This window comes from Lissotriton helveticus, chromosome 2_1 (assembly GCF_964261635.1).
Source record: "Lissotriton helveticus chromosome 2_1, aLisHel1.1, whole genome shotgun sequence".
In the NCBI taxonomy this organism is placed as follows: domain Eukaryota; kingdom Metazoa; phylum Chordata; class Amphibia; order Caudata; family Salamandridae; genus Lissotriton; species Lissotriton helveticus.
Window position 1 is genome coordinate 1251787433 of NC_136059.1, and position 12049 is coordinate 1251799481.

The window sequence follows — 12049 nt, forward strand, 5'->3', positions numbered from 1 at the left end:
GCAGGCAATGATGAATATTATGGTTGTGCCATTCTCTGGGCACTAGAATATATAAAGTTGCCATTAAAGATACTTAGTTCTGATCTCAGCAAGCCATCGATTTTTTTCATGAACTTGCTAGCTTTTGGCTATGTGGAAAGCAAGGGCAAAGTTTTGCATACTACCTGGGAACCAACTCATGGTAGACGTGAGGATGTGATACGCTGTACTATTTATGTTCAGATTTTGGATGTTAATGTCGGATTCTTTTGCTGTCCCCCATTGTTTTCTGCCTAATAATTAATTGAGTTCCAAGTAATTAAAATTTGCTGTATTTAAAACTCATATGACCATTCCCTGAAATGTAATGAATATTTAGGTTTTTCATTATTTAGGTTTTATACTGCACTATGTGTTCTTATGTGCTTGTATGGCCGTTGAGCCGAAATAAAGTTGTATTGATTTGATATGAAATTATTTATAGATCACTATAAGTCAGAAGTTTGTTAGATGTGAAGGAGTAACCTTACTGGAGTACATTTCCAACGTATTTAAACTAGGGGGCCTTTGCATGAATACATATGAACTGTCTTTAACGAGTTACTAATAGCAGCAGTATTTGCGCAGAAAGTATGCACAATAGCTATTGTCATATCGAGTTTATCACAAACCGATTTTTATTTAGGAATTTAAAGTAATAAAGCACATACATAAGGTAGCTGAAATTCAAAAACTTTATTTGCAAGGCATTCAATAAAAATATTACACATTGTACTTGGCATGACACTAGTTTGCATTATCCAGTATCCAATTGAACAGAGAAGCATGAGTAGTAGGAAAAGTTCTTTTATTTAATACACAAAATCTAGACCACGATACCCAAAACAAGGCATAGTAGTAAAGGAAGTACATCATGAGAGGAGCACAACCGAAAATGCTGAAAAGCTATAATTAAAGCAGCATTACTTGAGAGCAACAGGGTTTTAAAGGCAAAAGGTGACATTCCACAACATGTGCAATGCAAAAGCACACTAGCAATTCTGAACCTAGATCAAAGAGTGTTCGCATATGTAAAGGTTGCAAAACCAGTAGTTATCCAGACACAGAGAAAGTAACAGTTCGGCTTATTTTCAGCCTTGAAAGAAGTTTATGCTACAAATACACTTTATATTAATAAGCATTTTATGCCAGGAATTATTTGTGCTTATTTACATAAAATACATTCAGTGAACTGCTTCCGCCTGTCCCAGGTTCAAAAGCGTGATTCAAGTACAGGGTGGATAAAGCCACTAGCAATCAGTCCCAGGAACCCAATGTACAGGACAGGCAAACAATTCTGAGCAAAGAGCAGCAAAGAAACATTAGTGATCTGCAGGTCACAGTAAAGCCTTCAAGATAGGTGGATGTATATTATTCCATAGCCCTTCTCACTAACATTTGGCATCAATCTGCTGCCAGTAACTAGTACTCTTGAATTTATGGAAAAGCACACTGCAGGTACCCTATTTCAAATGGGTATTAGCCATTCAAAAACTGTTTTCATTGTTTACAAGAGCAATAACCTCTTCTGGTTAAACCTTCAGTTTGCAGTAGATTTGCAGCTTTCAAAGATGAAGAAAGGAGAGCAAACAGTGAAACATCAGTTTCTCACATGACGTGCTGGTAATTCGCCACAGACTAAAGTTACCCACTTACAAGGCATCCAACAATGATACGTAAAAAAGGAAGTGTAAAGTAATTCATTTCTAGAGGTGAGAATGCAAATATTTCACATTTAATAGGCCCACTTAACATAAGTGGCAGTGCGGCAAAGTATCTGCTTCAGCACACTTTTATAGCGCTACAACACTTAAAGCTGGTATGTGCTGAATAAATTATATGCAGTTTCAGGATGGTTTGAAGATGCTTGGGGAGCACGTCATAAAGTTATAGGTACAGCCATGACCATTCAGAACATCAAAAGCCAAATACCTCCACTTCCAAACTCAAGAGTGCATTGACTTTACAGACAACAGCAAGACTTTATTTACAATTTTTTTTACATCAATATTAAAAACTTACAATACTTGTTTGTACGTTTCATAACAGTACAGATTCCATAAACGAGGAACTTATTAAGCTGCATAGCCTTTTTACAACATGAATGCAATGGAATGTATGAAACTCAGCAGGGTACTGAAATGCAAATCCTTGCGACATTAACGAAGAAGGGGTTCAACAAAGTGGCAAAGGAAACACCAACAAGGAACAAAACACACCTCTACAATATTGTTTTTTCCACAGAGCTTTCAAAAAGCACACTCAACGTTTAGTCTACACAGGACTCTAAAAAAGAAAATTGTGTTTTAGGACATTTTAGCCACAGGGCAGTATGTATAAAGTTTAAGAAACAAGAAAAATGTGGCTTTAATGTTATCTTTAGATAAGAACCAGGAGAAAATGATTGATGAACCAGAAGCTACAGGTCTGTGATGGTGAAATAAAAAAAATTCCCTTTCATAGTTTATACTGTACACCATTACAATAACTTTCTTTAAACCAAACCAATGCACGTGTGTAGTATCACAGAAATAACTGTCACACAATATATATATATATATTTACTTACAAAAACATATATACAGATAAATATATACAAACGTCACACATCATATAAATTACTATTTAGCACTCATCTAAAAAAAAAATTTTTTTAAAACAAGGCTGTATCCCATTGTGCAACAATTCTAAGGCAAGATTGACAGCTGTCCCTGGTGCTACATGTAAAGGGTGCTAGCTTACCACGAAAAAGCAGAAAGGGGTGCTGGAACTGGAAGGTGTAAAAGCTCAACTTTTCCAAGTATGGCCCTTCGATGAATGCAAACCTTCGATGAATGCAAACCTTCTCAGGCCCACTGGTAGGACTAAACTCAACAATACATCTGGATGGCAGAAAGGAACAGCTACACAAGCATGGTCTGCAGGCATCTCAGAACAGACTCAAAAGGCAGCTCCACTGTAACCTGTTCAGTAGCATCCTTTAACCACATTAGAGAGGCCAATGCACAATTTCTACAACGTATTACGTTTCTTAGATATTCAGCAAAAACACAGGTCATAGCACTTCTTCCACATTCCAAAATGAAGTCAAATGTCCCTTTCAAGGGGATTTGAAAAGTTACAAGATAAACAGTATTTGCATTTCACTATAGCAGAAAACAAGAATGCTCTCAAGTTAGAGAAGCTAGTTTATATGATGAGCAAAATGTATTATGTGGTCCTTCCCACTTCCACTAGCGCTTTAGAATAAGAATGTTATAGCAATAGATGCTAGAGAAAAGGGCTGTAGAGCATGAATTAGCAGGAAGCTTTCCTCATGTACACTATAGTAAGACGATCCACTGGCACCACTGTGCATTACTCTTCCATCAGTATCTTCAAGACAATGGTAAGTTAAATAAAAACAACTTTTAAAAATAAAATAAATTGAATCTCAATGATGGCCAATATCCAAAAATGTAATACTCAGTCCAACGGTACCGGAGCAAACCATAAACTGATTCTTCAAAATTGTTCCACGTTTTCATCCCCTCAAACCTTTGGGCCCAGGTTAGTAAACCGCACCCCGACATGCCATGTAGGAATACAATAGACCTATAGTGTAATGCAGTACCCTTTAGATGCTCATACGTGTAATACATCCATTAATAAGCAGTCAAAGGGTCCAATTAATAAAATAACCAAAGCACAAACAGCAGACAAATTGTTTGTAAAGGCAGAATGAGGTTTCACCAACAAAAATATCTGCTGGATTACCAAAATCCGCTTGAGTCCTCTTGCCAAAATATACATTCCACCACAGAAAAACAAAAGTTAGTCCATGCTTGCCTCATGGCACCTACAGCAATCCTGGACTACCTAAAGCGACTGCTATCTAGGAACTAACTCCATATCAACAGCCTTATGGTTTGCTATTTCTTAAACATAAAAAGGATGTGGAGTCTTGGCTCAACTAATAAAACGACCACCACAATCCATTTTAAAAAGAGTTTTAATGATTAGAACCAAGTCTGACCTACCAAATTATGAAAACGAGAGAAGACCGTCCTGGTAATCAAACCAGATGAATGTAGGTAGGAACTGGTTTAAAAGAAAAAACCTATTGATGCATGCCACAAATCAAAAGTTAAACTTATAGCGGTCATCATGTAGTTTTGCAGGTAGACCTAAAGCAGAGTAAGACACTGCAGGAACCCATAATCCTGTTATATAGTCTGACGGCACATGAACAAAAAAGAAAAAAAGTCTTCCATTTTCAGACAAAAAGCCACTAACACCACATTGCTAGCCATCAACTCTTAAGTCAAAAGATACTCCAACAGACAAGGGCCCTGAAATGCCACAAGCCGTCTGCTTTGTTACATATAAGAAAGCAAAAGAAATGTAAGCTTGTGATGACAGTCATTCATTAATGAAAGCCTTAGGCAAAGGAAGGAAGACCATAACCCAATGTTAACTGTATGATCAATCCATTTCGCAACTCTTCCCATTAATAACAGTTCCTTGCTGTGATTCTAGAATTAATATACTGTTCTTTCCAAAGCACCACCACTACCAGGTGAGGAAGCATTATATAAAACCTTTTGGTGGACACTTGAAAATTCGACTAGTGATTTCATACTGGGTATCCATGGCCATGGTTTGCTTCCTTAGCACAACTTATTAAAAGTAAAAGAAAGGAATGAAAGATCATAATAGCTTAAACCTAGATCAAGGGCTGCCTAATGCAGATATTCTGGTATCTTCACAAATCCTCCCCTTTCTCACCAAACAATGCCACGCTTCCTCAAACACCAAAAAAGGTGGGCTGTACAAAGATGTATACAAGAGAGGTCATGGCATGCCCTTGTGAAATGGCTCTGTGCCACTGCAGCTGCTTTTCAAGCTTCCTGCTTCCCCAAAGAATTCCAGCAGAGACTAGACCCTCTCAGATGGGTAGTGAGAAACTTGATCAACTCTACCAGCTGAATCTCACCCTTAGAGGTGGCAACAAAGGAATGGTCAGAAACGAAAGTATTAATTAAATGAACCGTTTAAAGAATCACAAAGGGAATACTAGAGTCAATGAAGTTTTAATACTAATGTGCTCCCAGTCTTTTTAGCTTGAGGAGCCACCTAGAAGCATCAAGCCCAAGAGAAACCAAATATCCTCATTGTGACATTAAAAAGCAATGGAACAGTTAACTGAAGAGCACTTGCAAGTTCGGTGTTTGAGAGGCTGCTACTGGCAGACGGATACTTGCAAGGTTCTTTTTGCTGCGGCATCCCAGATTTCAAGAGTCACAAATACATTTTAGTGACCTGCTGGTGGTGGAATGAAAGAGATAGAGGTATTTATGAAATTCACAGAACACACATGGTTTTGAAGAAATGACCATTACTGTGTTGAACGTTATTTTGTACGCTTTAAGCTATTGTCCCACATAAAACACCCTTTATTCTTCCAGGTACATAACACCATACTGCAACATTTAGTATGCTAGGTGTAATTAAACTCATTTTCATGACAATGTAAAAACTAAAAGTTATGGGGCATTTACAAATTAAACTTCTTTACCACGAACATTAAAACAAAAAATTGATGCGCTATGCCATCCATGATAAGTCTGCCGCCTGATGGACCACATGTATGCAAATTAGTTTGAGTCATAAGACAGTATTAGGACAATAAAAGGAATATGGCACGCAGTCGATACTTCCATCTGGGTAGTCCAATGGCCTATGTTTAGCTTTCAAAAACATTTGGAAATTGCTCATAGTGGAACAGAATATACTTTTTAAAGCCCTCATAGAAGACTAAAAACACCCTTCACTCCTCAGCTTATACACCAGCAGACTCCAGATTAAAACTGGAAAAAACACACAAGTCATACTGATTACTAGATGTAGCCTTGTTAGGAAAACAGCGACACTAGGGGTTTAAAAAATATTAGGTCCTGCATACTGAATAAATTACAGACTTATGCGCAGTAACAACTATGCCCATCTTCCGCTTGAGGCAAAACTCCGGCTGAAAGAAAAATTGGATTCAGAGTTCTTGTGCTTTCCCCAAGCACCAAAAGGCACTATAATAGCAGTGCTGTTATCCTCAGTGCCATATTGCAGTGCCTGTATAAAGGTAAAAGGGAGAGAACAACATTAATATGCGCGTGGAAAGGACATTATTATGCAAATGTTAAAAATACACTTTTATGCCAAGGAAACGGTGGGATACTTTACAATAGGTAGTGATTTATCACGTTAGAATATCAGATCAATGTTTTAAGATACGTGCAGCAGTATATATACATTTCACTTGAAAATCTTGTGTTCTAGCCATGAAGTCTTATCATTAATGATGTCATTTCAGATGTTGCAGTGACATTATCAATAAGGTCATAGAACATATCAGGAGCTATGATCCTGGTAAGGTGCGCGCATGCACCCTACACTTTCACAGATCCCAGCACCTCTGCAGGAGTATGCATCTATTACCGGGACAGAGAGAGACAGACTTCCCAGTGCTCATTTTAAAAGACTGCAGCAGCGTAAAGGGAAGTTTTCTCTTCGTGTGCGCACCCCAAACAGGGAATCCAGTTGAAAAAGACACTGCTGGGGTCCAATCAATATTCTAATGGGGCACCTCAGGCTGGCAGTGTGAAGAGGCAGCTCTTCAAGTACATATGCAAATTCAATTTACACCTTTACAAGACATTTTGCTCGGCCAGCTTGCTTGAAAGGACTTGAAGAGGTGTTAAGTGCATTAACATGTAAACAGAGTGCAAGGGAGATTCGCAGGTTAATTGGTCTATAAGGCCATCAGGTTGCTCTTGCAGGCATTTTTGAAGGCTGTTTGTTGTCTGTTTTATGGGCTGGATGGAGTGGCTTTACTGTCGATTTCCCCAAGATTATCACAAGCACTGCCTGCAGTAAATACAAATGCATAGCGTGACCAATACCTTGTGAAACACATCAAAAGCATGTCTTTAAAAGTGATTTTTAAAACTGGCCCGATTTCCAAATATGGGCACTTTTTATTTTTAGCATTCTCAGTCACTAATGGAGGCCACTTGCTGCCCAGTCCAAAACTGAAGACACAGATAGCTACAGTAACAAGCAATGGCAAAGCCCGCAGGTTTCACCTATGCAAGATATGTTGGCTTTGTCAATGTTTAGATATGTTGCACAGCAGCACATGCTTAAAGTAAAGGGGAAACAAGCATTGAAAATGCAATAGGTCTCGCCTTTAAGTTAAAGCTAATTGCTTTGCTAATGGTATTGTATAGCAAAGCATAGGGCTTTAACTTCATGAAAGGCGAGACCTATTGCATTTTTAATGCTTGTTTGTAGATATTACCAGTTGCTTCAGTCTGGTGTAAGCAGCACACGCAGTCACAAAACAGAGAGGGTTTAAGTGTAAGCTAATTAATTCAAATAATGTTAAAGACCTTTACAAAACAATATTTATGTAAAAAGTTATATAATGCATTCATACTCGTATTAACATCACTAGTAACCTAAGGAAGAAACATGAAAAAAAAGATATTTGGTCAAAGGCCGTGTGAACGGACCAGCGCATACATACAGCCCTTGCAAACATTACAATTCAGACTCATTTGCATGTGCCCAGAGGGTCGATCTGGTTCACACAGCTGCTTTGTGCGAGCCTGTTCATTCATCCATAAGCTTTACAAACACTTGGCTGTGCACTGGACGCAAAAGTTAAAAACAGAATTAACAGAGCCATGCAAGCAACACATGCCAACATTTGGAAACGCTGAAGGTGAGGCTAAGGGAGGTGGGGGGTGCAGCACATTATCCTGGATGAGCTCAGACACTCCAGCATGGAAAGTTGTGTTGAAAAGAAACCAAAGCTAGCGCCAAGAAACTTCGGGGAGAGGGAAAGACAGACCAGAAGACGGACAGGAAAACATACGGAAAGGGCAGAAGTGGAGCATGGCTGATGCAGAAAAAGCATGCAGACGGTGAGAAAGCAGAAAGGAAGGCAGGAAGTGGGGCAAGAGGAGAACCCAAAAGAGAGGGATAGAAACACAAGCATTGGCATAGCCAATAAGTCTCACCTTTGGGACCTTATAAGTGTTTAGCCATGCAACACTTGATGTTGCTGCACCATGGATATTGTGCTGCATAACTAAATACTTATAAAGTCCCAAAAGCAAGATCTATTGGCTATGCCAAAGCATGTTAGGACTTGTGGCCTGTGAACAGGACCATAGAAACTGAACCTGTACCAGGAAATTTTGAAAGAAGCCGGCACCTAAAGGGGGAAGCGTGAGGTAAAACGTGCTGTGAAATGTGAAAGTAACGAGGCCTGTGAAGTGTGAAAGATTGTGTGACAGCGAGGCCTGTGATCCAGAGCACGAACTATCACAACCTTGATATTTGTATTCTAATAATCTAATAAGGACACAGGAAGAAAGCACGAAGAATGAATGACTCTAGTCAAGCACACATTATGTAAACTGCCAGATCAGAGGTGGAGTGTCAACAATCTCCCATCTCTGACTGCAGAGGGATGACTCGCTCCCTCTCCTCGACGCTGAGATGAACCAGAGATGTGCAATGTCCCTTCAATAAAGCACTAGCTGCAATCACTGCTCACAACCCCCCCACCCCCCACCACCCCCCAGCTCCACCACCCTTCCATCCTTTCTTATTGAGTGGAATCTTTGTCCGAACAACTTTTTACAGATAGTAAAAAAAGAGAGGGGATTGTTTATTGAAGGTTTTAGGAACCCGCACCTACTGTTATGTGCGTTTGCTCCCTCAAATGAAGTTGAAGGGGAGGGGAGGGGGGAGTGGAAAAAGGAAGAGGAAGGAAAGAAAATGCCTGGGGAGGAAGTAAGAAGGTAAGAAAGGAAGGGGAGGGAGGACTGGATGGTGGTTGGAGAGGAAGAAATGGACAGGGCAGAAGGAAAGCTGTGCGATGGAAAGATGAGACTGAAGGGAAGGAGCAACAGGTGGAGATGAAGGGGATAAAAAGAGGCGTTAGAGAGAGTGGACAAGGGGGAAGGAAGAATGAAGAGGAAAGAAAGCACGGCAAAGGACGGGGAGGAGGGATAAAGGAAGTGGTGGCCAAGAGCGTGAAGTATGGAACGACAAAGCGAAAGGGAAGATGAAGGGACGAAGGATATATAATACTGAATAACCAAGCACAGCAAGAAGGGGAAACTGTAGAGCCCACTTGATAGAGCGTGTTTCTAACTCCAGAGTCCTGGACAGAGCGGACCCCGCTCCGCGACCCCCTTATTTATTGAGAATAAAAGTTGTTTTCCGCGATCTGTAACTTTATCATGACGACGGACAGCGGCAGTGCCGTCTCCCTTCATATGTCATTGAAGCTAATCTCATGCTGTATTTGGCTGAATATCTTGTTATTTGCTCCTTAATTAAAACATTTTTTTAATAATCTGATATCGAGTTTTGTCTACCTCCGCCATCCCCGCTACCCCCGCTCTAAGGGCAGCGTCACGCAGAGAGCGCTGCCAGCGGTAGTTAAATTTCTCAGCGGTACTGAAATAGGTTGGTTTGTGAGTAGTATTTAAGAGGCCGTAAAAGGTGACCTAGGAATTTTTGTCAGAAGTAAACTCTGCAGAGATTCCAGTTCGCACCATGTTGCCCCTCCGATCTCAGAGGATTTTTCAATCTTTACAAAAACGGAACAAAGAATTAAAATACCACCAATAGCTTTTACCCCCTAACGTTCATAGATCTCCGACAAGCACACACTTGCTGTTACGACCTTGTGTAGAAATACCATTTCCAGTCGGGGGTCAATTGGACAACAAGATGTATGGCCGTGAAGCTTTCACGCTCTTGCTCCGGGGTTTCTCCTCGACTGACAGCACCTGCCTGGCAATCCCTCCACCGGCACCAGGTTCTGCAAGAATGATAGCACGGACCGGTAGATTGTGTGCTTTAATACAACGAACGATGTGCGTGTAGCAACAGCAGAGCCTACCGTCCAGCACATAAGTATTTACGTCAGACGCCACAACGTAGACTTTTCTGTTTTCTGCCTTCCCACTTGGACGGGCTCGGCCGGACTTCCTGCTGGCGTAAAAGGTTTATTATCTTCTTTATGGGGCCTTCTGTTTGGACCCATAAAGAAGATAAACCTTTTTACGGCAGCAGCAAGTCGGGGTAGCCAGTCCACGTGGGACGGCTGTAACAGAGAAAAGTGTACGTCAGAGGACGCTCTTTTCCAATGGCTGGCCACCGTTTAGCCTAAAACGGTGACGCCAGCCAATGGAAAAGAGGGGCGGGGCTTAAAACCCACTAGTTAACCCTCCTGATGACACTAAAACTCGCCAGCGAGACTGCGCATGTGCGCAGTCTTACGCTAGGCTTCGACCTAAAAAGTGCTATGATGCAAACAGCATTGACTGCAATATAGCACCTTTTTCCTCTTCAATCCATGTTACACGGCAGTCCATGCTGCTATGCAGTTTATCTAAAAAGCATTGACAAAGCCAAACAGCTCTCGGGTATGCGAGTGCTATCTGGCTTTATTTAATGCTTTTGTGGCGGACAGGAGGTTAGAGTGGGACATAACAGAGGGAAACAGCTTTTACTTTGCATACCATTACCACCTATATGCTTTTACCTCATAAGGTAAGAGTAGTAAAGGTAAAACATACACACACATATTCACTGAAAAAACCAAAGGCTACAGGAACGTTATAGTTAGGAATTAGCATTTTAAAAACCATAGAAATTCACTGAAACAAAGACGATAGGGACTATATAGTTAGGGTCAGATTTCACTCGTACACGCCAGTGAAATTCAGCAGTTATAGCTGAGCCAACTATAACTTGCGCCCCCGCAATGCACTGCTTATGACCTTACATATTACATCACTCATAACATGGTCAGTGACAACACTGATGACATCTCAAATGACATCCCTAGAGGCCTAGGGGTCACAGGGTGTTTCTATCCTGCGCCCTTTTCTATTCATCTTTTTTGTCTTGTACCTCGCTTCAACCTAGTCACAAGATGGCTGCCAACTTTTCCTCTTTCGAAGTGTTGGCAGCCATTCAGATCTCAGGAACGAGATCGGAAGGGCTCCAAGATCCACAGTTGTATATCTGAGAGATCTTTAAATGTTTCAGGAACTACTTAACAGATTTACACCATTTAACAAAAAGAGTGCTTTCTGGACCAAGAGCTACCTTTTTGCATATTGGGAGTAATTCCGTTCAGTAGTTGGGCTGTCGCCGTTTCTAAAGAATTCTATGGAAATTAACATGGAGAAAATGCTTTTGAGCCCCCCCCCCCTTCTCATCCCAGTTTGATGGATCACCCCGAAACTTTCAAGACAGCAGTTGAAAAGACAGGCATATTAGTTTTGAAAATTTCATGGAGGATTCGTCAAACAACGCTAAAGTTATTGGGAAATGAAAAAACGCTCTTCCTATGGAAACTAGGTCCTAACTAGAACTACCTACCGGCGACCGCCAGTAGGAGATATATATATATATATATATATATATATATATATATATATATATATATATATATGTGTATTTTTAGGGTATAGGGGTGGGTTGTGGCATAAGATGGTAGGGTATTTTTGGATTTAGGGATGGCTGGAGGTATAGGGTGGTAAAGCTATTTTTATGGTTTAGGGGTGGGTAAGGGTATGGGTGCTAAGGTTATTTTTAGAGGGTATGGGGCTTTAGGGTGGGTAAGGTTATGGGGTGGTAAAGGTAATTAAAAAAAGGGGACATGTGGGGTTTCTTTCCCCCAAAAAGATTTTAAAAATTATAATTTGTTAAGAGTGGGGAGTATTGGGCAGTCTCCACAAATAGGAAAAGAATAAAAACAAAATTTTACATTTTAAATTCACGTCCAGCAACCTTCTTGGGTACCACCAAGAGTCTGATACATTCCTTTGCAGGAGCAATTTTTTCCACTGCTTCCGTCCAGGCAGGGCAGCCCTACCCAAACCCCGATGTGTGTTTTTTGTTTTTTAACATTTTTGTAGAACAGGGGTCTGAGTCCAGAGTCTTGCAATGAAAGGAGCTC

At 40.6% G+C, this 12049-nt stretch overlaps 1 protein-coding gene across 1 annotated transcript in view; it reads right to left on the minus strand.

Annotated features, from left to right (window-relative positions):
* Positions 1-699: 699 nt before the first annotated feature.
* The window catches only part of PPM1K (protein phosphatase, Mg2+/Mn2+ dependent 1K), a 50844-nt gene continuing 39494 nt past the window's right edge, over positions 700-12049 (minus strand). Inside the window, exon 7 of the mRNA XM_078676204.1 lies at positions 700-6126. Coding sequence (XP_078532330.1) covers positions 5995-6126 — 132 coding nt within the window. The 3' untranslated portion in view covers positions 700-5994. The remainder of the gene's footprint in view (positions 6127-12049) is intronic.